The sequence below is a fragment of the Cnephaeus nilssonii genome (assembly GCF_951640355.1).
Source record: "Cnephaeus nilssonii genome assembly, chromosome: X".
NCBI classification, from domain to species: Eukaryota; Metazoa; Chordata; class Mammalia; order Chiroptera; family Vespertilionidae; genus Cnephaeus; species Cnephaeus nilssonii.
The window spans coordinates 45,184,383-45,210,211 of record NC_137071.1 but is presented as its reverse complement, the minus strand read 5'-3'; the positions used below and the strand labels follow the sequence as shown (position 1 = coordinate 45,210,211).

Sequence of the window (25,829 nt, the reverse complement as noted above, 5' to 3'; positions counted from 1 at the left end):
ACCCTTCAGGGCAAACCAGCTGGCCCCCACCCATGCACCAGGCCTCTATCTATACTAATAAAAGGGTAATATGCTAATTAGACTGGGAGACCTTCCAGACCTTCCGGACGTTCTTGTGGACAAAGCCATGGTGGCGGGGCCGAGGTAGAGGTGGTTAGAGGCAAGAGGGGAGGGCAGTTGTGGGTGATCAGGCCAGGATGGGATGGCAGTTGTGGGTGATCAGGCTGGTGGGGGGCAGGGCCGTTGGGGGTAAGCAGACCAGCAAGGAGGCCAGTTGGGGGAGAAGAGGCCATCAGTGGGGGTCAGTTGGAGGTGATCAGGACAGCGGGGGGGGGGCAGTTTGGAGTGAGCAGGCCAGCAGGGGGCAGTTGGGGGCGAGCAGGCCAGTGGGGTGGGAAGGTGGGGATGAGCTGGCCAGCAGGGGGGGCAGTTGGGGGCGAGCACACTGGCACAGGGGACAGTTGGGGGTGATCAGGCTGGCGGTGGGGCCTTTGGGGGCGAGCAGGCCAGCAGTCAGAGTGGTTAGGGGCAATCAGGTAGGCAGGCAGGCAGGTGAGCAGTTAGGAGCCAGCAGTCCCAGATTGCGAGAGGGATGTCCAACTGCCGGTTTAGGCCTGACCCCTGTAAACCGGCAGTAGGACATCCTTCAAGGGGTCCCAAATTGCAGAGGGTGCAGGCTGGGCTGAGGGACAACCCCCCCCCCCCCCCCGCCCGCCCCGTGCACGAATTTCATGCACTGGGGCTCTAGTTTAGAGAATAAAAACGTTGAATATGGAGAATGGCCTTTGTGGAAGAATGTCGCTTTCCAATGTAAGGTGGTCATTCAATAATAGGTAGAATGTTTGATGGATAGAAATGGAGAAATGGACCCTTCTAGTGGAGGGCAATGGCACAAAGGATGGGAATCATTTTGACCAGAATTTGCATTACTACTGGAAGGCGATGAAAGACACGCTAAGATCAGGCAAGTTGAGGCCAGATTGTGGAGTAATAGGCTCAGGAGTATGTATTGGCCCTGGAAGGATCATTGAAGGCCTTTGGTTGTGGAAGCAATATGAGTGGAATTTTGTTTTAGGAATCTTAACCTGGCTGGGGCTATACAGTGAATTAGGTCAGGGAGAGACTAGAAACAGGAAGACCAATTTGGAAAACATTGCAATGAGCTAGGGGAGAGGGTCTGAGTCAGAAGAGTAGCACTGGGGAAGGGAAAGAAGGACTTAATTGATTAAGACTTTTTCAAGTGGAAAAATGGGCCTATGGAATAAAAGGTCCAGTAACATATGGAGATATTTACAGATACCCAATTGAATAAGGTAATAGATATGAGCTGTGAAAGTTCTTAGAAATCATCCTCTCCAAGGTCACACACATTGTAGCAAAGTTGAAGGTCAACCCAGACACCTGATTTAGTGAGTATACATCACATCATGTGAGGTGTTTCAAGGTGATGAGTTGTGGGAACCATGCCAGGTTCCCGTATAGTCAAGGCTTGTGGAAGCACAGAGGCCTTGTTATCAATACACCAGAATGGCCAAAGATCCACTCTGGGCATGAGCCTAATTGGAACATCCAAGGACTCTGAACCTGAGAATTCTAATCAGGCCAAGATACCATGAGTGTGTCCAAGGACACGTGGTACACTGCCCTTCAGAGCCAATATGATTGATGTCACTGTTAGCATGAAGCCTTCTTTGTCTAAATAGGGTAAAAGTAGGTTACTGATCAACTAGTTGGCTGGAGTGTGAAGAAGAAGTCAGCTGGAGTATTGAGAGAGACCATCTAGGATGAAGAGTGTGAAGAAGTCTGCTAGAGAGAGCAGCTGGGCAGGAGAGACAGAAGAAACCTAGGACACTCAGTCTTTTTAAAATATATATATTTTTTATTGATTTCAGAGAGGAAGGGAGAGGGAGAGAGAGAGGGAAACATCAAAGATGAGAGAGAATCATTGATTGGCTGCTTCCTGCACGCCCCCTACTGGGGATCTAGCCTGCAATCCAGGCATGTGCCTTGACTGGGAATCGAACCATGACCTCCAAGTTCATAGGTCAATGCTCAAACACTGAACCATACCGGCTGGACAGGACACTCAGTCTTTAGTGAGCTACCTTGGTAGACAACATTGCACATGTGTTGTCATAATCTCTTGCTGGAGTTTGACCTGTATGACTACACTAAGAGAGAACACTTGGAAATTTGCACCTAGTTTACTCTGAACTTTACCCCATGTATTTTTTCCTTTGATGATTTTGTTTGTATGCTTTCACTAAAATAAATCTTAGCCATGTATATTACTATATGCTGAGTCCTGTGAATTGTCCTACAGAATTAGCAAACCTGTAGGTTTGCAACTCTGGACACTGTCCAAACTTTATTATTTTGGAGATGGTTGCAATGGAAGTTTCTGAAGTGTTCTAGCAGTTTGATGCTGCATGTACACATCCCTGGTGACTTTCCTAATGAGCAAGGATGCCGCCTTTGTACTTGTTCAAACAGAAAAAAGCTGGGGATCCTTAGTTACATTTTTAATATTAAGAGACTTTATTTTTAGAGCAGTTTTAAGTTTAAAACTTTAATGGTAAGTACACAGAGTTCCCATACATCCCTACTACCCCACATATAGTTTCCCTTATTATTTATTTATTTAAATTAAATTTATTGGGGTGACATGTTCCCCTTTTTTCCCCCATTGACCCGCTCCAGCCCGCCCCCTGACCCAGTTCCTCAACACCTCATATATGCATGGCCTCATCTGAGTCCATGGACCTTGCATATATGCATACAAGGTACTTGATTGATCGCCTCACACCCACCCACCCAGCCTCCCCTGCTTCCCCCGAGATTCCACACTCTGTTCCTTGCTTCCATGTCGCTGAATCCACTCCATTCATCACTTCATTTTGTTACTTAGATTCCACATATGAGTGAGATCATGTTATACTTGTCTTTCTCTGACTGACTTATTTCACTTAGCATAATACTTTCCAGGTCCCTCCATGCTCTCTCAAAGGGTAAGATATTCTTCTTTTTTACGGCTGCATAGTATTCCATGGTATAAATGTACCATAGCATTTTTATCCACTCATCTACTGATGGGCACTTGGGCTGTTTCCAGATCTTAGCTATTATAAATTGTGCTGCTATGAACATAGGGATGCATACATTCTTTGTGAATGGTATTTTGGGTTTCTTAGAATATATTCCTAGAAGTAGGATCACTGGGTCAAATGGCAATTCTATGCTTAAATTTTTGAGGCAACTGCATACTGTTTTCTATAATGGCTGCACCAGTCTGCATTCCCACCAGCACTTGTCATTTGTTGATTTGTTTATGGTAGACATTCTGACAGGTATGAGATGATACCTCATTGTCGTTTTCATTTGCATCTTTCTGATGATAAGTGACTTTGAGCACTTTTTCATATGTCTCTTGGCCATCTGTATGTCTTCTTTGGAGAGGTGTGTATTTAGGTACTTTATTGTTCAGATTATTACAGATGTTCCTTCCCCCCCCCATAGCTCCCCTCCATCCGGTTCCCACCCCACCCCATGCCCTCCCCCCACCCCACTGTCCTCATCCATAGGTGTAAGATTTTTGTCCAATCTGTTCCTGCACCACCACACTTCCTTCTCCCCAAGAAATGTCAGTCCGCTCCCTTTCCATGCCCCTGATTCTATTACATTCACCAGTTTATTCTGTTCATCAGATTTTTTATTCATTTGATTTTTAGATTCACTTGTTGATAGATATGTATTTGTTGTCACTTTGTTATTCATAATTTTTTGTCTTTACCTTTTTCTTCTTCTTCTCTTTTAAGAATACCCTTCAGCATTTCATATAATCCTGGTTTGGTGGTGATGAACTCCTTTAGCTTTTTCTTGTCTGTGAAGCTCTTTATCTGACCTTCAATTCTAAATGACAGCTTTGCTGGGTAGAGTAATCTTGGTTGTAGGTTCTTGCTATTCATCACTTTGAATATTTCGTGCCACTCCCTTCTGGCCCGCATAGTTTCTGTTGAGAAATCAGCTGACAGTCATATGTGTATTCCTTTGTAGGTAACTAACTGTTTTTCTCTTACTGCTTTTAATACTCTCTGTCTTTTGCCCTTGGCATTTTAATTATGATATGTCTTGGTGTGGTCCTCTTTGGATTTCTCTTGTTTGGGGTTCTCTGCGCTTCCTGGACTTGTAAGTCTATTTCTTTCACCAGGTGGGGGAAGGTTTCTGTCATTATTTCTTCAAATAGGTTTTCAATATCTTGCTCTCTCTCTTCTTCTGGCACCCCCATAATTCGGATGTTGGTATGCTTGAAGTTGTCCCAGAGGCTCCTTACACTATCTTCATATTTTTGGATTATTTTTTCTTTTTGCTCTTCTGGTTCGGTGTTTTTTGCTTCCTCATATTTCAAATCATTGATTTGATTTTCAGGATCCTCTAATCCACTCTTGAATCTCTGTATATTATTCTTTATTTCAGTCAGTGTATGCTTAATTTCTGACTGATCCTTTTCCATTTTTTTTTTTTTTTGGCATTCTCACAGATCCTTGAAGGTCTCGCTAAGTTCCTCCGAGGTCTCACTAAGTTCCTCGGAGGTTTCTAGAAGATTCTTGATTAACCTTTTAACTGCGGTTTTGAACTGTATATCCAGTAGTTTGCTTTCCTCCATTTCTTTCATTCGTGAATTGGTTCTTTGTCTCCACATTTTGGCTGATTTTCTGTGTTAATAGAGTGGCCTTGTGTAGAAGGTGTCCTATAGGGCCCAGTGGCTCAGCCTCCCCAATCACCTGAGGTGGACACTCTTGGTGCACCCCTTTGTAGGCTGTGTGCACAGTCTTGTTGTAATTAAGCCTTGATGTCTGTTGTTATCACTGGGAGGAATTGACCTCCAGGCCAATTGGCTGTGAGCACCAGCTGTGTCTACAATGGAAGGACTGCTGTGCAGGAGATACCCTTATGGGGCAGGACTTGTTTTCAGTGGGGTGTTGGTGCTCATTGAGTCTGCCCCTTGAGTGTGTCGCTTATGGATGTGAAGAGTTGTAATCTGGTATTGTTTCACACTGACCACTGGGTACACTGGCTCTTGGATCTCCAAAGAGGTGCAAAGTTAGCCACTGCCTTAGGCCACCCAGCAGGAGCTACATAGAGATCTGCAGATTCCTCTTTTTTTATGGGGTTTGGAAGTGCCCAGATGAGGCCCAGCTGTGAAGCAAGGCAGGCTGTTGCTGCCAGGCCTTGGGCCTTCTTTTGGAAGCTTTGGGGCTCTCTGACCCGGCTGCAGTTTGACAGGTTTTAGGCTGAGAAAGGACAGGCCATTCATATGCAAAAGCCACTGTGCACAGCTTGGGTGGGGTTGTAAATTGCGTGGGGTGGGGTCTCCAGGAATCACCAGGGTAGAGCAAGCAGCAATGGCTGCCAGTCAACTCTGCATAGGAGAGGTCCACACATCTCCGTGTCCAGCGCCCCCGGGCAGGAACAATGATTGCTGAGAGCACCTCTGAGAGAAAGTTGCCCTCGCGTTCCGGCCCAATGCCAGACAGTCCAGTTTCTTCCTGTGTAAGTCTGGGTCCTCAGAGTCTCGCCTGGAAATGGAGTTCAGAGCAATTGGGAACTTGTATCTCACTCCTGATTGAAAAATAACAACAGCGCACCCAGTTGCCAGCCTGTTTCATGTGTGTCTGAGCACCTCCTACCAGTCTCAATGTGCTTTTTTCTTTCCTTCTAGTTGTAGAACTTCCACTGAGCCAGCTTTCCCGTGGTTCTGGAAGATAGTAGTTTTGTCTTTTAGTTGTAGTTTTGATGTGGTTGTGAGAGGCAGCAAGCACAGGTGCTAACTATGCCACCAACTTGGTTCTCTCCCCGCTTTGCCATTTTTTAATTGTCAAATAGGTTCTTCCATACAGTGGACTCCCTTTTCATTTTGTTGATTGTTTCTTTTGTTGTGCAGAAGGTTTTCATTTTGATGTAGTCCCATTTGCTTATTTTCTCCTTAGTTTTCTTTCTTTAAGAGATATATTGGTAAACATATTGCTATGAGACATATATGAGACTTTGCTGCCTATGGTTTCTTCTAGGATTTTTATGGTTGCCTGACTTACATTTAAGTCTTTTATCCATTTTGAGTTTATTCTTGTATATGGTGTAAGTTAGTGGTCTAGTTTCATTTTTTTGCATGTATCTGTCCAATTTTCCCGACACCATTTTTTTTTCAAAAGTATGGCACAATGCTTAGCAGAGCAGGGCTCAAAAGATGAGAGTGTCTTTATTTATTTATTTTTAAGATATATTTTTATTGATTTCAGAGATGAAGGAAGAGGGAGAGAGAGAGAGAAACATCCATGATGAGAGAGAATCATGGATCAGCTGCCTACTGCACTGGGGATCGAGACCACAACCTGATGTCAGGCCCTTGACTGGAATCGAACCTGGGACCTTTCAGTTTGCAGGATGACACTCTATCTACTGAGCCAAACTGGCTAGAGCCTGACACCATTTTTTGAAGAGACTGTCTTGACTCCATTGTATGCTCTTGCCTCCTTTGCCAAATATTAATTGAGTATAATGGCTTGGGTCAATTTCTGGGGCCTCTGTTCTGTTTTATCGATATATATGCCTGTTCTTGTTCCACTACCAGGCTGTTTTGATTACAGTGGCTTTGTAGTATAACTTTAAATCTGGTATTGTGTTTTCTCCAACTTTGTTCTACTTTTTCAAGGTTGCTACAGCTATTCAGGGCCTTTTTTTATTCCAAATGAATTTTTGGATTTCTAGATCTGTGAAATATCCTCTTGATATTTTAATAGGATTGCACTGAATCTGTAGATTGCCTTGGGTAGTATGGACATTTTTATGATGTTGATTCTACAAATCCATGAACATGATATAGTTTTCCACTTGTTTATATATTCTTCTATCTCTTTTTTTCAACATCCTGTAGTTTTCCAAGTATAGGTATTTTGCATCCTTGGTTAAGTTTATTCCTAAGTATTTTAATTTTTTTGTTGCAATGGTAAATGGGATTGCTTGTTTAGTTTCTATTCCTGAGAATTTATTTTTGGTGTATAAAAATGACATTGATTTTTGGGTGTTGATTTTGTATCCTGATACATTGTCAAATTCATTTATTAAATCTAGTAGTTTTCTTGTGCAGTCTTTAGAGTTTTCCTTGTACAGTAGTTTGTCATCGGCGGATAATGAGAGTTTTTCGTCCTCCTTTCTAATTTGGATGCCTTTTATTTATTCTTCTTGTCGAATCGCTGTGGGTAGGACTTCCACCACTATCCTACCTAATAAAAGGGTAATATGAAAATTGACTTCATCTTTGCTATGCCTAAGCCATGCCCATCAGCCACACCCACCAGCCAATCAGGGTGAGTATGCAAATAAACCCAACCAAGATGGCTACAGCCACAGAGAGCAAGGTTTCCCAGGCAACGGAGAAAGCCAAGCTTTCCGCCTGCCCTTGCTAGGCCTAAGCCTCCACTCAAGCTACAAAGTTTCAATTATAGAAGGTAAACAAATCTTAACAGAAATGGCGGCAGCCATGGAGCTGGAGAGAGCAGGCCAGGGTTGCCCCCAGCAACGGCGAAAGCAAAGCTTTCCACACACCCTGGCCAGGCCCAGGCCTCAGCTTAAGGCTACAAAGTTTCAATTATAGAAGGTGAATTAACCCCAACAGAAAAGGCTGCCGGCCACGGAGCAAGCAGGAGGCTTGGCTCCACTCCAGGCTACAAAGTTTCAATTGTAGAAGGTAAATAAATTCCAGATACCAGGGCCTCCTCTTGGGTCACCAGGGGGCGTGGCTGGCCTGCAAACCATCACAGGCCCCTTGCTCAGGCTGCCCCACGCCCCAAGGGAACCCTCATCCTGATCCGGGACACCCTTCAGGGCAAACCAGCTGGCACCCCACCCCTGCACCAGGCCTCTATCCTTTCTAATAAAAGAGTAATATGTAGATTGACCATCACTCCAACACACAATATGGATGCCCCCATGTGGTCAAAGATCCTGCCCCCATGTGGACACAAGATGGCCACCACAAGATGGCCAGCAGGGGAGGGCAGTTGGGAGGCACCAGGCCTGCAAGGGACAGCAGTTGAGAGGGACCCAGGCCTGCAAGGGAGGGAAGTTGGAGGCGATCAACCCTGCAGGGAAGGGCAGTTAGGGGTGACCAGGCCAGCAGAGGAGGGAAATTGGGGGCAAACAGGCTGGCAGGGGAACAGTTAAGCATCAATCAGACTGGCAGCAGAGTGGTTAGGAGGTGATCAGGCTGGCAGGCAGAAGCGGTTAGGTGCAATCAGGAAGGCAGGCAGGCGAGCAGTTGGGAGCCAGCAGTCCTGTATTGTGAGAGGGATGTCCGACTGCCCATTTAGGCCCGATCCCACTGAGATCAGGCCTAAACAGGCAGTTGGACATCCCTCAAGGGGTCCCAGATTGGAAAGGGTACAGGCTGGGCTGAGGGACATCCCCCCCTCCATGCACGAATTTCGTGCAACGGGTCTCTAGTGTTGAATAAGAGTGGTGAAAGTGGATATCCCTGTCTTTTTCCTGTTCTTAGGGGAATTTTTGTTTTGTTTTGTTTTGTTTTGTTTTGTCCATTGAATATGATGTTGGCTGTAGGTTTGTTATACATGGCCTTTATCGTGGTGAGATATGCTCCCTCTATTCCCACTTTGCTGAGAGATTTTTATCAAAAAATGTGAGTTGGATTTTGTCAAATGCTTTTCCCGTGTCTATTGCTATGATCATGTGATTTTTGTCTTTCAATTTGTTTATGTGATGTATCATGTTTATCGATTTGTGAATATTGTAGCAGCTTTGCATCCCTGAAATAAATCCCACTTCGTCATGGTGTCTGATGTTTTTACTGTATTGCTGGATGTGATTTGCTAATATTTTATTGAAGATTCTAGCATCTGTGTTCAGCAGAGATATTGGCCTGTAATTCTCTTTCTTTGTAGTGTCTTTATCAAGATTTAGAATTAGGGTAATGTTGGCCTCATTAAAAGAACTTGGAAGTATTCCCTTCCTCTTGGATTTTTTTTAATATTTTGAGTAGCATGGGTGTTCATTCTTCTTTGAATGTTTGGTGAAACTCCCCTGTGAAGGCATCCAGACCTGGTCTTTTGTTTGCTGAGATGTTTTTTGTTGCTTATTATTATTACTGCTTCTATTTCATCAGCTGTTATTGGCCTATTCAGGTTTTCTGATTCTTCCTGATTCAGTTTTGGGAGATTGTATTTTTCTAGGAATTTGTCCATTTCATCACTGTCCAGCTTGTTGGAATATACTTGTTCATTTTATTTTCTCACAATCCTTTGTATTTCTGTGGTGTCAGTGGTTACTTTTCCACTTTCGTTTCTGATTTTATTTAGTTGGGTCCTCTCTCTTTGTTTATTGTTGAGTCTGCCTGTTGGTTCATCAATTTTGTTGATCTTTCAAAGAACTAGCTCTTGGTTTCATTGATTTTTTTTCATATATATATATATATATATATATATATATATATATATATATATATATATATTTGTCTTTATGTCATTTATTTCTGCTCTAATCTTTACTATTTCCTGCCTTGTACTTACTCTTGGATTTTCTTGTTCTCTTGCTAGTTCTTTAAGTTGTAGGCTTAAATAGTTTATTGTTAATTTTTCTTGTTTTTTGAGATAGGCCTGTTGTGCTGTGAACTTCCCTCTCAGGGCTTCTTTTACTGTGTCCCAGAGGTTTTGGGCTGTTGAATGTTCATTTTGATTTCTTTTCAGGAAGTTTTTGATTTCCTTCTTGATCTTGCTGGTAACCCATTCATTATTTAATAACATGCTATTTAGCCTCCATGCATTTGAAAGTTATTGCTTGTTTTTACTGCAGTTGATTTCTAATTTCATTCCATTGTGATCTGAGAAGATGCTTGATATGATTTCAATCTTCTTGAACTTGTAGAGACTTGTTTTGTGTCCTAACATGTGGTCTATCTTTGTAAATGATCCATGTGCACTTGAGAAGAATGTATATTCTGCTGCTTTGGGGGTGAAATGTTCTATAAATGACAATTAAATCCATCTGACCCAGTGTGTCCTTTAGAGTCACTATTTCCTTGTTAAGTTTTTATCTGGAAGATCTATCCTTTGAAGTAGGGGTGTTAAAGTCTCATACTATGACATATTGTTGTCTATATCTCCCTTAAAGTCTTCTAGAAGTTTTTGTGTTTTTTTTTTTAATGTATTTAGGTGCTTCTATCTTGGGTGCATGTATGTTTACCAGGGTAATATCCTCTTGTTGGATTGAACCCTTTATGTAGTGACCTTTGTTGTCTCTTGTGATGGACTTCATTTTAAAGTTTGTTTTGTTGGATATGAGTATTGCTACTCAATCTTTTTTTTTCTTTTCTATTTGCATGGAAATTTTTTTCTATCCCTTCACTCTCATCCTGTGTATGTCCTTTGTTCTGAGGTGGGTCTCTTGTAGATTTGTCATGTTTTTGTATCCATTTTGCTACTCTATGCCTTTTTTTAAAAATTGATTTTAATGAGGAAGGGATAGGGAGAGAGAGATAGAAACATCAATGATGAGAGAGCATCATTGATTGGCTGCCTCCTGCACGCTCCCCACTGGGGATCAAACCTACAACCCAGGCATGTGCCCTTGACCAGAATCAAACCCGGGACCTTTCAGTTTTGCAGGCTGACGTTCTATCCACTGAGCCAAACCAGTGAGAGCGCTACTCTATGCCTTTTGATTGGAGCTTTTAATCCATTTATATTAAGGGTCATTATTGATAGTACTTATTTATTGCCTTTTTACTTCTGTATGCCTAGGTTTTTCTCTCTCTTTCTTCTTATTACAGCAGTCCCTTTAGCCTTTGTTGTAATGCTGCTTAGTGGTGATGTACTCCTTTAGCCTCTTTTTGTCTGGGAAGCTCTTTATTTGATTATCTATTTTGAATAATAGCCTTGCTGGATATAGTAATCTTGGTTTCAGATCCTTGCTTTCATTACCTTGATTGAATACTTCATGCCATTTCTTTCTGGCCTGTAAGGTTTCTGATGAGAAATCAGGTGTCAGCCTCATTGGAGCTCCTTTGTAGGTAACAGTTGACTTTTCTCTTGCTGCCTTTAAGTTTATCTGTTTATCTTTAATTTTTGGCATTTTAATTTTGATGTGTCTGGGCCTGGGCCTGTTTAGGTTCTTCTTTCTTGGGTTTCTCTGTGCTTCCTGGACTTGTGTGACTTTTCCCTTCACCACGTTAGGGATATTTTCTGCCATTACTTCTCCAAACATGTTCCCTATTCCTTTCTCCCTTTGTGCCTCTTCTGGCACATCTGCTATTTGAATATTGTTATATTTCATGTTGTCCCACAGCTCCCTTAAGCTGTCCTCCTTTTTTTTAAGTTGGTTTTTCTTTTTGGTTCTCTGATTGAGTGATTTTTTAACTATGTCTTCTAATTCACTGATTCGATCCTCAGCTACCCCTAATCTGTTGTGTATTCCTTCCAATGTGATCTTTATTTGTGCTATGTCATTCTTTATTTCTGTTTTCATAGTTACTATATCTTTTTTTCTCATGCTGTTGAGCATCTTTACCATCATTATTCTGAACTCTGTATCAGATAAATTTCTTATCTTCATTTCATTTATCTCTTCTGTAGAATTCTCTTGTTCTTTTTTTTGGGTGTTGCTTCTTTGTCTCCTAATTTTGGCTGCCTTTTTGGGTTGGTGACTATGTATTAGGTAGATCTACTATGCCACTCAATCTCTAGTGCAGGACAATGTCAAATGCTATTTCTGACTATTTAGATCAGGCAAATATTCAAAGCCTCCAGAGGATGTCTCTGTCTACAGACTGATAAGATTTTATCTTGACTTGCCCTTGGGCAATCTTCCACATGTGTGGCAAGAGTTTTTTTCAACAGTGTGATGTAATTGCTTCTGCCTAGAGGCTAATTTGTAGTCTCTCAATGGGCCTCAGCAACTCAGCTCTATGGGCAAGGTGTTTTCCAATAGGGTAGATCAACTGTGTTCCCCCAGGCAAGGTAGCCTATATAGCAAATGTTTGCCTCTGAAGGATGACCTCCTTAGCTGAGGGAATGACTCAGCACAGGAAACCAGGGTGTTTGCCTTCTGAGCTGTAACCCCAGCACCCATGATCCTGGCTTCTGCTCACACAGCTCAAGTCCACACTGCCATCCCTCTGCCGGATCACAAAGTGGGTGGCTCCACGGGGAATTTTTTGTGTTGGCCCTTTAAGAGGGTGTCTGAATTTTCCAACTGTCTCTCCTTGGCAGACAGCAACCCTGCTGCTTTTCACAGCCAGATGTTATGTGGGTACCCTTCTCAGTTCTGTTGCTAGGGACCCAGTTTGAGGTTTGGACCCCAGAGTTCTCAGTGGGAAGCCCCCCACAGCTGAGATATCTTTCTGGAACTTCAGCTGCTGTCTGTGGGAGCCCAGCCAGCTCTTTTGCACCTCTGCTCCTCCTACCAGTCTCTATGCAGTCTCTACTTTCTGTCCTTGATTATCAGGGTTTTCTCCAGCAAGTCTTCTGCTGAATATTCAGGGAGTTTTTCTGGGTTTTAGTTGTAATTCCATTTTGGTCCTGGGAGCATGTCTGTGCAGCATCCACTTACTCCACCACCATTTTTAATTTCCTGTAGTTGAGTTTCTTGAGGGAGGATCTTAGTGAGAAACCAGGTAGGTGTGAGTGGTATTCAAAAATTGATACAAAAAAAAGAAGACATATGTACTACTATTTGTAATACTTTAAACAATAAAAAATAATAAAAATATATATTTAAACAAAGAAAAAAATGATACAGATTCAAAGTTGCTACCAGTTCTGGGTCTGAGGCCACTCTGCAACATTTTCAGGGTACATCATGGTTGGCCACTACCTGTCTTGTGTTTGTTGACCTTTGTGGTGGGGCCATATCTCAGGGATTCATCAGGGTGAGTCCAGCAGTGTTTATGAATGCTCACACATACCAAAGTTTGGCCATGTGGAGGGAGGGCTTTGCACAAGAATGATGGCACACATCTGGTATCTGCAGAAAAAATGGCCCATCCTAAGAGCCACACACCTCAGTTTTTCCCATATTCTTCCCAGACTTTCTGCATAGTATTCTGCACTGGGGAATCAGGCTGACCACAAATGGTTGACAATGCTGAGGACCACAAGCTCAGTAAGGTCTGGCCACCCAGAGTCAGGAGGGTTAAGCTGAAGTTTTTCTCTTTATAGGGCTATTGGGTCTCTTATGGGGGTCTGTGGTGCTGCTGCTCTGGCTGAAGGGGCTGGATGCTCTTGCTGTTGGTATTTCTGGTGCTATGTTGGGGGAGTTCTCCAGGCAGCAAGAGGCTCTTCTGTTATGGCTGTGCAGATGGGGGTGCTCCAGTAGGGTTGGGGCATCCTCTGACCTGCAGTTCAGGAGGAAAATGGTCTCTGCCCCAGAGCCACACAACTCTGTCTCTGATTCTTCTTGAATTCATCCTCAAGTTCCCTTCAAGAAAATCTCTATCACAGGCTCAGGCAGCAGACTCATTCACAGAGTGTGAGCTTCAGCCGTACAACAGGGTGCCAGGAGGTTGGGGCTTGTGAAGTTGCCCTAGGCCAATGCATATTGGAGGGAAGTGTTCACCCAGGAAAGATGGCATCTGTGGGTGATGCGGGAGAGGTTCAGCACAGGTACCACATGGCCATCCTGTCCCTTCCGCCATCTTCCTGGAGCCACGTGGCCCAAGACTGTTCTCACAAGACTGTTCCAATCCACTCTCCCTCTGTTGGATCCCATAGGGAGTGTATGCAAAGGAAATTTTGTGTTCTGTCCTTTTAAGAGGGCATCTGGGTTTCTAACTGAACTCCTTTCTCTCCATAGTGGACAGAATTCCTGCTGATGTTTACAAACAGATGTTATGTGTTTGCCTCCTCTTGGCTCTGTTGCTCCAACCTGGGGCACCCAGTGTCTGGTTGAGACCCCACTTTCCTCAGGGGGCACCTTTGCAGCTTAGATACTCCTCTGGATTCTCAGCTGCTGTCTGCAATTGGAGCTAGACCTTTTCATGTCTCTGCCCTTTCTACCAGTCTCAAGGTGACTTCTGTAAATCCTTGATTATAAGACTTCGGTTTAACTAGTCTTCAGTTGGTTATTTAGGTCAATTATTCTATAATTTAAATTCCAGTTTGGGGCTGGGAGGAAGCAAGTGCAACTTCCACCTACTCTGCCCTCATCTTCCTCTAGTGAGATCTTTTTACTTCCCATGTTTTCTTATTTGGGTTCTGGACTTTTTCTTTCTTTTTAAAGAAATCCCTTTTACCATTTCTTGTGAGGCTGGTTTAGTGATTATGAATGTTTTTATTTTCTTTTTTAATCCTCACCTGAGGGTATACTTATTGAGTTTAGGGAGAGGGGAAGAAAGGGGAAGAGAGAAGAAGGGAGGGAGGGAAAGAGAGAGAGAGAACATTGATTGGTTGCCTTCAATATGTGCCCTGATTGGGGATTGAACCTGCAACATAGAAATATGCCCTGACTGGGAATGGAATCTGCAATGTTTTGGTAATGGGGTGCTATTTCTACCAACTGAGCCATACCAGCAAGGGCTAAACTGTTTTAGTCTTTGCTAGTCCGGTAAACTCTTTATCTCTCTTTCAATTCTGAATAACCTTGCTGGATATAGTATTATATATGATAGATTTTTTTTTCTTTTAGCACTTAAATATTTTCTCCCACTTTCTTCTGGCCTGTAAAGTTGCTTCTGAGAAATCAGCTTAGTCTTATAGGATTTCTTTTGTATGTTACTTGTTTCATTCTTTCTGTCTTTAAAATTGTCTCCTTTATTCTTAACTTTTTCATTTTCATTTTAATACTAGAGGCCCAGTGTACAAAATTCGTGCACGGGAGGGGGGTTCCGCAGCCCTGCCTGCACCCTCTCCAATCTGGGACCCCTCGGGGGATGTCCAACTGCCTCTCACAATCTGGGACCGCTGGCTCCTAACTGCTTGTCTGCCTGCCTGCCTGCCTGCCTGCCTGCCTGATCGCCCCTAACCGCCTCTGCCTCGCCCCACACCCGGGACCCAGGATTTCCTCCTCCGGCTGGACGCAGGCACCTGGGACCAGGCTGGCTTTGCCCAGGCTGGCTGCAGCTGCAGGAACCATGGGCCGATGGCTTAGCCCAGGCTGCAGCCTCAGGTGCCTGGGACTGTGGGGCAGGCGGCTTGTCCCTCTCCTGGGCTGCAGCCCCAGCTGCTGGCACCCGGGACTGTGGGGACTGTGGAGTGTGCAGATTGTCCCTCTCCCAGGCCACAGCCCCAGCTGCTGGCGCCCAGGACCGCAGGGCAGGTGGCTAGTCCCTCTCCTGGGCCACAGCCCCAGCCGCTGGCGCCTGGGACCATGGGATGTGTGGCTTGTCCCTCTCCTGGGCTGCAGCCTGGTTGGTCCCCATTCTTCTCTCGCGAGCTCATTTGTGCCTGGATGGTCCCCATTCCTCTCTCCCCAGTATTGAGTGTTTGAGCTGTTACTGTGTGAGGGTGTGATGACCATTTGCATATTAGCTCTTTATTATATAGGATATCTTGGTGTGGGTCTTTTTGGGTTCATCTTTTTTTTCTTTGTTTTATTTTCCTTTGGATTCATCTTTTTTGGGACTCTCTATGCTTCTTGGACATTAATATATGTTTCCTTCCCTAGATTAGGAAAGTTTTCAGCCATTATTTCTTCAAAAATTTTTTTTCTCCCCCTTTCTTTCCCCTCCTTCTGGAATCCCTATAATGTGAATGTTAGGTTGCTTTATGCATCTCAGAGATTTATACTATCCTCAGTTTAAAAAAATGTCTATTTTCATTTTGTTTCTGATTGGATAATTTCCACTATTTTGCCTTCAGTTCACTAATCTGTCCTTCTGTATTTATAAAGCTGCTGTTGTTTTTTTATAATGTATTCTTCACTTTAGTTATTGGATACTTCACCTCTGATTGATTATTACATTTTCTATCTCTATTCAAGTGCTATCTGAGTTCTTCTATTCTATGCTAAAGTTCATTGAATATGTTTATGACTATTGCTTTGAATTCTTTATCTGGCAAATTACTTAACTGTGTTTCATTAGGATTTTCCTCTGGAGTTTTTTCTTGTTCCTTCATTTGGAGTATATTCTTCTATCTCCCCATTTTGTTTGACTTTCTGTGTTTGTGCCTTTGAGTTGGTTTGAATAGTTAGTTACCTTTCCCATTCTTAAAATAGTGGTCCCTGTTAGTTTGTGTGTTGTATACTTTTAGCTTGCTGGTTGTAGTTAGGGTAGGTACCTGCAATACGTATTGTTTCACATGGCCTGAAGGAGTGGGTTCTGATTTGGGTAGCCTGGTGTGTGTGTGTGTGTGTGTGTGTGTGTGTGTGTGTGTGTGTGTGCGCTTTCTTGCCTTTCTAATATGGGGAGGGCTGCATGATAGAAGGGACTACTTTGTGTGTGCTCATCATGTCCTGTTGTTTTAATTATTTGTGCTGGGCTGTTCTGCATGATTGCTTTCTTGTATCACAATCACTTATTAGCACCACCCTTTCTTTTGGTAGGGCAGCCTTGTGTGTACAAATAGCCTAACTTTGTTAGTTCTTTACCTTCTCTTGGCTTGGCAGCCCTACCCAAATGCACGGCAGCACCCCACTCACTCTGCATTGATCTGCAAGGTTTTGCTAGATCTGTGTTTTCTTTGGGCAGAGAAGCCCTATGTGTGCATGCAGCAGTGCCCCCTATCTCTGCACTTTCTCTGATGGGGCAGTTCTGTGTGCTGGCACCACAGCCGATTTATCAGCTCCATACTCTTTCTAGGAGTAGCAGTGCCCCATTATCTCTGCACTTCCTCCAGATAGGATATTCCTATAACCAGGGACCACAGTCTTTTGCTACCTCTCTATTCTCTCCAGGCAGAGTAGTGCCACATGTATGTGCAACCCAATGGGTGAAGCATAACACTGAAACATAACCCTGCCACACCTGCTGGATCAGTCTCTGAGTGAAGAAGCTCCTTTGATGCAAGCTATCATGCCCTCCTTCTTCTGTTGGATCTAGCTCCAGGAATGGTGGCTGAGGATGTGTTGCAGCACCTTCAGGTTGGCCATAGAACCTGGATGGAGCTTCCATCTGCTATCCACATGCCTAGGACCTGTAAATAATGATGTGCGCCAGTTCCTCTGGTCCTGGGCTGTTCCCTCAGCTTCTGTAGAGCTCTCGTGGTTCCTCAGCCTTCTATATCTCACACCCGCCCCCCGCTTTTCTCTCTCTCTCTCTCTTGTTTGTCATGCAGAATCTATTGAAAAAAGGCTCTCAGTTGTCTTTCAGGAGGAATTTCTATAAATATAGGGGTACATTCGATGTGTTTTGGGGAGGGTGCAAGCTCACTGTTCACATATGCCACCATCTTGGACCTACTAGAGAGTTCTTAAATATCTTATATAGGCTGCAGCAACAGCTTTGATTCTTCATATTCAAATGTCTATACAGTTTTTGAGACATTGTTCTCTCTGATTTCTATTCTCTGTTGGATCTAAGAGGAGTTGTTGATTTTTTACCTTGTTTAGCTTTTTTCTTGAATGACAATGGGCATGACAACTTACAGGCTTCTTACTTGTAGGACCAGAAACCGAAGTCTTGTGTCAATCATCTTTTATCTCATGGCTTCATGTTCCCTAATTGTAAAACAAAGAAATAAGATCACTACTTGGTGGCTAAAATCTTCTTTAGCTCTAGCATTCTGTTGATCCCATAAGCACTGACTTGCATGAATGACTATGCTGATTTGTAACATTTGCTACCCTTTTTATACAGGCAGACCTGCAGGTGGACAAGGAGAGGCACATTTTTTTCGAGTCCTCCCTTGATTATGTTTATCAAATACAGGAAGTTCAGGAGTCCAAGAAGTTCAATATTGTGGAGCCGGTAAGTTCTATCTGTTGGTTAATGCCCTAAAAATATTTAACAAATGCTTGGTAAATACAGAGAACTTTGATCATAAAATTGGAACCTCGAAGAATGTGAAAGATAGTCCCTGTTTAAAAATGAATCTTTCCTCACCCATTTTTTTGTCTCTAGCTATGCTTATTCTTTCTTTTCTTCCTTGCGCTCCCTGGCTTTCGCTGTCTCCCTTTAACACACACACACACACACACACACACACACACACACACACATGTTTTTATTGATTTTTTTTTAGAGAGGGAGGGAGAGGGATAGAGAGATAGATGAGAGAGAAACATCATCGATGGAACCCACAACCTGAGCATGTGCCCTGACTGGGAATCTAAATGGTGGCCTCTTGGTTCCTGGCTTGATGCTCAACCACTGAGCTACATTGGACAGGCTCTATCTCCCTTCTTTTTACCTTATTCTTCTTTCTTTCTTCCTCTCATGCTTTCATAAAGCCTTTTAAAATACTCATCATATCCCAGGTACTATGCTATGAACTCATGTCCCGTGTACTCAATGACTTTCCATTCTAACATTTTTACTTCTATTTTCTTTAACTTTTTCTTTACTTAAATCTCCTTAATTTGTTATAAAATATGGTGTGCTTTGATTTAACAGTTGAATTTTAACAACTTTTTGTTATAACAAATGTATTCTTATTGCAGAAAAGCTATAACAAATTATAAGAAAAACAAAACAAAAAACAAAATTCCCCATATAGAAATAATCACTGTTAATATTGTGGCATTCTCTTCCCATGTTCTCTATGTACCTATTACATTTTTTTCTCTATATACATATACCCATGTACTTGCAGATTTGGGTGTGTGTATACCTATGTGCATAAACATGCATATATTGCAAACTAATATATGCATCTGTGTTTATGTGTATCTGTCATTTACATATGTCTGTTTATGTATATGTGCAAACAAGTATTTATTCATTCATCCCATAAACATTTATTGTGCTTCTATTATGTGTTTGGCACTGTGCTAAACACTGGTTATGCTATAGTCAACAAGGCAGACTCAATTTCTGTCATTATGAATACCACTGTCTCGTGTCAGTAGACCAAAGGGAAGGAAAAATATCTGTACTAATAAAATGGTAATATGCTAATTAGACCAGGAGACCTTCTGGATGTCCTTCCGGACAAAGCCATGGTGGCGGGGCCGAGGCAGAGGCAGTTAGGGGTGATCAGGCCAGGAGGGGAGGGCAATTGGGGTGAGCAGGCCAGCAGGGGGGGCCAGTTTGGGGTGAGCAGGCTGGCAGGGGGGGCAGTTGGGGGCGAGCAGGATGGCATGGGGGGTAGTTGGGGGTGATCAGGCTGGCAGGGGGGGCAGTTGGGGGCAAGCAGGCTGGCAGGGGGGCAGTTGGGGGTGAGCAGGCTGGCAGGGGGCAGTTGGGGGCAATCAGGCCAGCAGGGGGGGCAGTTGGGGGCGAGAAGGCTGGCATGGGGGCAGTTAGGGGTGAGCAGGCCAGCAGACAGAGTGGTTTGGGGCTATCAGGCATGCAGGCAGGTGAGCGGTTAGGAACCAGTGGTCCCGGATAGCAAGAGGGATGTCCCACAGGGATCGGGCCTAAACCGGCAGTCGGACAACCCCCAAGCGGTCCCAGATTGGAGAGGGTGCAGGCCGGGCTGAGGAACATTCCCCCCCAGGCATGAATTTCATGCACAGGGCCACTAGTCCTATATAATAAAAGCCTAATATGCAAATTGACTGAATGGTGTAACTACTGGCAGAACGACGCATTGCTATGATGTGCACTAACCACCAGGGGTCAGACGATCAACACAGAAGCTGCCCTTGGGCCCCAGGCCAGCCAAAGCAGGTGCCAGCAGAGGTCCCCCAATCGCCCTGCAGGTCGCCCCGCAGATGGAGGTGACCAGCAGTGGCAGTGGAGGGCGGGGCTGATGAGCGGGCAGTGCCAGGCTGGCCAAGGCGGGTGCTGGTGGGGGGGCTCCCAATCACCCCACCGGTTGCCCCACAGATCAGCCCTGATTGCCTGCCAGGCTTAGGGACCCTACCCGTGCACAAATTTTGTGCAGCGGGCCTCTAGTACATAAATAAAATAATCGTAAGTTGTAATAAGCACTAAAACAACAAAAATGAGCAGCTACTTTAGATCTAGTAGTCAAGGAGGGCCTCTGAAATTGTCATTAAGATCTAAAAAAGCAAAGGTGAGGCAATGTGAATAATGGGGAAAGAACATTCCAGGCATAGAAACACAGACATACGCAGTCCTTAACTTAGGAAAGAATGGTGCAATCAAGGAATGAAATACTGGTGAGATATAAGGGAATCGCAGCAAATAATATCTGAAAGGAAGGCATAGGACCTCTAGCTATGGTAAGGTGTTTGGATTGTAGTCTAAGGGAAACCTCTGATGGGTATTAAGCAGGATATAATATGAGCTGATATTATTGTATGGAGAATGGCTTGGAAGAAGCCAATATTGTTAGTGGAGAAACCAGTTAGGAAGTTAGTGCAGTGCTTTAAGCAAGAGAAGAGGTTGGTTTGGGATAGAATAGTGGTAGTGGAAATAGAAAACAATGGCTGGATTTGAGACATATTTGTCAACAAAACTGACAAGAATTATTGATAGATTGGATTAGATGAGAGTGAAAGAGAAATCAGATATTATTCTTTACATTCTGGTTTGATTGACTGATTGGGTAGTGTTGTAATTTCCTGAAATGGGAAAGCTTGGGAAAGAAACAGGAAGATTGTTTATAGTACTGTGTGTGATACACACACACATATATATATGCACATATATATGTATATACATGTGTATATATGGTACATAGTACTATATATACACATGCATTTATATACATAGTTTTGTATGTGCTTATGTATGTACACATATATATTTGTATTTATATATACATATATGTTTATATGTATATGGTGTGTGTGCATTTTATTTGTGCTCACCTGTTTACTTTCTAAAAACTAGCAATTTTTAGTATTTTTATTATACTTTACTATTGCCAGCATTGAGCATTATTTTTAAAATGTTTATATTTGATAGATAAAATTCATATTTTTTTGTTTTTATTTATGTACTAGAGGCCCAGTGCATGATTGAATCATGCACGTGTAGGGTCCCCTACACGCTTTCGCTTTCGATCACGGGGGAGCTGGGTGCCTGTCCGCTGGTGCACCAGGCCTTTCAGAAGCCTCCAGCACGGCGGAGGCTTCTGAAAGGCCTGGTGCCTGAGCGGACAGGCACCAGGCTTCCACCCTTTTGCTTTTGATCACGGGGAGCTGGGTGCCTGTCTGCTGGTGCACCAGGCCTTTCAGAAGCATACAGCACAGTGGAGGCTTCTGAAAGGTCTGGTGCCTGAGCAGACAGGCACCCAGCTCCCACACTTTCGCTTTTGATCGCTGGTGCCTGAGCGGACAGGCACCCAGCTCCCACCCTTTTGCTTTTGATCACGGGGAGCTGGGTGCCTGTCCGCTGGTGCACCAGGCCTTTCAGAAGCCTTCGGCTTGGCGGAGGCTTCTGAAAGGCCTGGTGCCGGAGCAGACAGGCACCCAGCTCCCCCACTTTTGATGGTCTGCGGCCGCTGAGGGGGGCTGCCGCGGACACATGGCTACCCTGCCGTTGAGAGGCGCAGCTGGGTGTCCACGGCAGGCCCCCTCAGTGGCCCGGATCTGGCCGTTGAGAGGCACAGGGGGTGGGCGTCCCGCCCCCTGCACCTCTCAACGGCAGGGTAGCCCCCCTCAGTGGCAGCGGATCCGTGCCTCTCAATGGCCAGATAGGCCATCCCAAGTCCCGCCCCCCAGCCTCCCGCTGCCCAATCGTGGGCGTAGCGGAGTGATGGTAATTTACATGTTACTCTATTATTAGATAGGATATTTGATTTTTAATGGGGTTGAACATTTCGGGCATTAAAATGTTTTATTTATTGTTTGTCTTCTGCAACTCCCTCAAAACTTTTCTAATTTAAAATTGGGTTCAGGCTCTTTGAATTCTTTAGCATTATGGCAGTCTTCATAAAGATACAGATGCTTACTTTATTCATTTATTTATTTAGTTACCTATTCAACAAATATTTATTGAGTACCTACTCTGTGCTAGTCCTTAGCATTTAGAGAGAAAAGACACAGTCTGTCTCCATGCAGTCAAAATTATGAATGGTTTTATATGCTATCTGGAAAGGATCTGAATAAATAAATTTGTTAGTAGTCCTTATTTTCTGGAACTGAGTTCAGTGTAAATGTTTAACCTGGTAAGACAATAGCTATGTGTAGACATGTTTGTGTTTGCATGACTGATTTTAAGACTATACTGGGTAAACATGGTGTGGAATTTCTTTTTTGTGCTTCTGTTTTCTTTATTTGATCAATGAGAAGGCGCTGGTGATAAATATATTTTTACATGTTTTCCCTAGGTCTTGGCCTTTCTCCATAGCCTCTTCATTTCCAACAACTTGACTGTGGAGCTCACACAGGATTTCCTCCCTTACAAACAAAAGCTCCAGCTAAGTTTGCAGAATGTAAGTTTGTATGTGGGTTTTTTCACTTGTCTCTGCATTACAATTGGATTTAAACCCTGATGACCTTGACTTTCGAATTCTAGGTTTTTGCACCCCAGCCAATTTGTCGAGACACACTGGTACAGAGCACAGATATTTTAGTGTACTGGATGGTTCTTGCTCTTCCATTATTAGCTCTTCCCTGTCTTTGGCGCTGACTGTTGCTCAAACCCACCCTTACACCCACTGACAACTCTATCTATCCAATATTTATTAAGAGTTGTTAATTTGCTATCTTTCTCCCAGATCAGAATTCAGTTATTGGCTTGTTTGTGCACAGGTTTTATGCTACTTTCCTGCTCATCAGTCAAGACACTCTCATTGTGGGTTTTATTACAATGAATGTCCATTTCCCCCCCTCTTCCTTTTTCACTACTTATTACTAGAGTTAACTAGATTATTTTTAATGGTTTTCTCCACTTTCCCCCCCCATGTTGGCCCTTAGAGATGGGCATAGGCATAGCCTTCTCATTCTTGTCACATTTTTTTTCTTATTTATTTATTTATCTCACATTTAATGAATGCTTGTGGATATAATGAATATATATATATATATATATATATATATATATATATATATAGTGCCAGGTATTGTAACATACAATGCGACATGTTAATTTTTCTGTCTTCAATGAATATACAGTCTCTTGGTGCAGAGAGACATAACCACAGATAACTCATAATGCCTTTTGATAAATGCTATAATAAAATTAAGAACAAAATTTCAAAGATGCACAGAGAGTTTAACAATTCACCAACTAGTATAGTAAAAGAAGGCATCACTGAGGCAGTGACTTTGAGCTAGTTATTTCATTACTTGAAATTTATAGGTGTATTTTTAGATGAAAATGGTTGGTAAGTGGCAGTGGAAATAAATTTGGACTTGTTTGTTTAGGAGGATCTTGACTTACAGTTGCTATTGTTGTTGTTTTTATTTCTGGGGACTCTTATTACTGGGGAATTTTCTTCACCAGGATGTGAGAGCCCTTATCTTCTCCTGATTTATAAAGTATTCCTATAACCAGGTTAATTGTTTGAATCTTCCTTCCAATATAGCTTGACAAGTATGAGTTTAGGAAACCTTTGCATTAATATATATGGTTAACTCATTTAGAGGACAGTGACTAGAATGGGTCCAACTAGATAGGGTAGCTCAGATCACCTTTGTCACTGTCATGTGACAATCATTTTTTTTTAATTTTATTTTTATTGTTGAAAGTATTACAGATGTCCCCTTTGTTTGTGTTTTTCTTTTACACACTGACCCCCTCCACCCCATACCCTTCCCTTCCAGGCCTTCACCACTCTATTGTCTGTGTCCATGGCTGATGAGTATATGCATATAATTTCCCCAGTTAATCACTTCTCTCCCACCCCTTACCCCCACCTTCCATCTGAAATTCATCAGTCTGTTCCATGCTTCTATGTCTCTGGTTTTATTTTATTCATAAGTTTATTTTGTTTATTAGATTCCACATATGAGTGAGATCATGTGATACTTTGACTATTTCATGCCACTCCCTTCTGGCTTGAAGTGTTTCTTTGAGAAGTCAGCTAAAAGTCTAATGGGAGCTCCCTTGTAGGTAACTTTGCCTCTTTTTGCAGCCTTTAAGATTTTTCTTTGACTTTATTGTTTGCCATTTTAATCGATCAGACTGTCAAACCTCAGAGGGAAGGTAGGGGAGGATGGGGCTAAGGGGGAGAGAGCAACCAAAGGACTTGCATGCATGCATATAAGCCTAACCAATGGACACAGACACCAGGGGGGTGAGGGCATGAGTGGGGGGGTGGGGGAGCAAGTGGTGATAAGGATACATATGTAATACCTTAATCAATAAAGAAAAAAATTAAAAAATAAAATAATTATCAAAATAGTTACCAAAATATTTTTAAAAAATGTGCCTAGGTGTGGGTCTTTTGGGGTTCAACTTGTTTGGGACACTCTGTGTTTCCTGAACTTGAGTGACTTTTTCTTTCCCCAATTTAGGGAAATTTCCTGTCATTCTTAGAACAGGTCCTCTATTCCTTTCTCAGATTCTGCTCCTTCTGGTACCCCTACAATGTGAATGTTGTTATGTTTCATGTTGTCCCAAAGTTCCCTTAGACTCCCTCTTGCTTAAAAAACTTTTTTTCCCATTTGCAGCTCTAAATGCTTTTGTTTTTTTCTACATTGTCTTCTCATTTGCTGATTCAGTCTTCAGCTTCTTCTAGTCTACTGTTGAATCCTTCTAGGGCAGTGGTCAGCAGTTTGCCACTCTGTTGACTAATGAGTTTGCTGACCACTGTTCTAGGGTGTTCTTTATTTCAGCTATGTCATTCCTCATTTCCAATTGATTCTTATTTATTGTTACAACCTCTCTTTTCAAGTTGGCGTAGCTCTCATTAAGACCCTTATAGTTCTCATTAAGTTGCTTGTAGGTCTAACTGAATTGTTTGACCACCCTTATTACCATTACTCTGAATTCTTTATCTGACAAATTATTTACCTCCATTTCATTTAGTTCCTTTTCTGGCAATTTCTCCTTTTATTTCATTTGAAAGTTATTTCTTTGTCTCCCCATTTTTGCTATCCCTTTGTTTTTATGTATTAGATCAAACTGCTATGCCTCACAGATTGTGTGGGGTGGTCTTATGTAGTAGATATTTTATGGTACCCAGTTGTGTGGTCTCTTAGATCTCCTGAGCTGGGTCCTCTAGGAATCCCCCTTGTTTGAGTTATTTGGGTACTCATGTTGTAGTTGGGTCTTGAATGTTATTATCCTGTTCATGGATGGAGTCTCTTCTCAGGCTGCTGGCTATGTGGCTCACCCCTGACCACATCTTGTAAGCTGTTGTGGAGATGCTGACTGAATGGAATAAAATAAAACATAACAAAACACAAAACAGAAGAAATAAAACAAAAATGCACACAAGACCCCTACAGCACCAACAAAAGCAACCACCAGAGAATAGAGAATTGCAAAAGAGAAAAGAGCAATAGTGATAGAAAAAAAGAAAGAAAAATATGAGGAGAAAACAAAACAAAGCAAACAAACAAAGCACAAACAACCAAAAAAGGGGGTATGGAATATGTAGATGCAGAGCAGAAATAAATAAAATAAGAATAAAGAATTAGGGTGATAGGGGAAGGAAAATGGTTTAAAATAATGGAGGGAGATAAATGAAAATAAAATACAAGAAAATTTTTGAAAAGAAATTAGAGGAGAAAGCACATTGACCTAAAACAAGGAAAAAGTAAAAAGATGAGAAAGCAGGAGAAAAAGAAAAGAGAGAATGAAAAGAGAAAAAAAAGAGTTGAGTAGGGAAAGGGAAGAGGAAAATTAGCTATATGAAGGAAAAAAC

At 42.8% G+C, this 25,829-nt stretch overlaps 1 protein-coding gene across 6 annotated transcripts in view; it reads left to right on the top strand.

Annotated features, from left to right (window-relative positions):
• OPHN1 (oligophrenin 1) overlaps nucleotides 1-25,829 on the top strand; it is a gene marked incomplete at its 3' end in the record, with an annotated part of 608,646 nt that overhangs the window by 347,751 nt on the left and 235,066 nt on the right. For all 6 annotated transcript variants that reach the window (XR_013813217.1, XM_079765071.1, XM_079765074.1 and 3 more), the window contains exons 7-8: nucleotides 17,798-17,908; nucleotides 22,344-22,448. Coding sequence is in view for 5 of the 6 variants with exons in the window: in XM_079765071.1 (XP_079621197.1) it covers nucleotides 17,798-17,908; nucleotides 22,344-22,448 (216 nt within the window). The remainder of the gene's footprint in view (nucleotides 1-17,797; nucleotides 17,909-22,343; nucleotides 22,449-25,829) is intronic.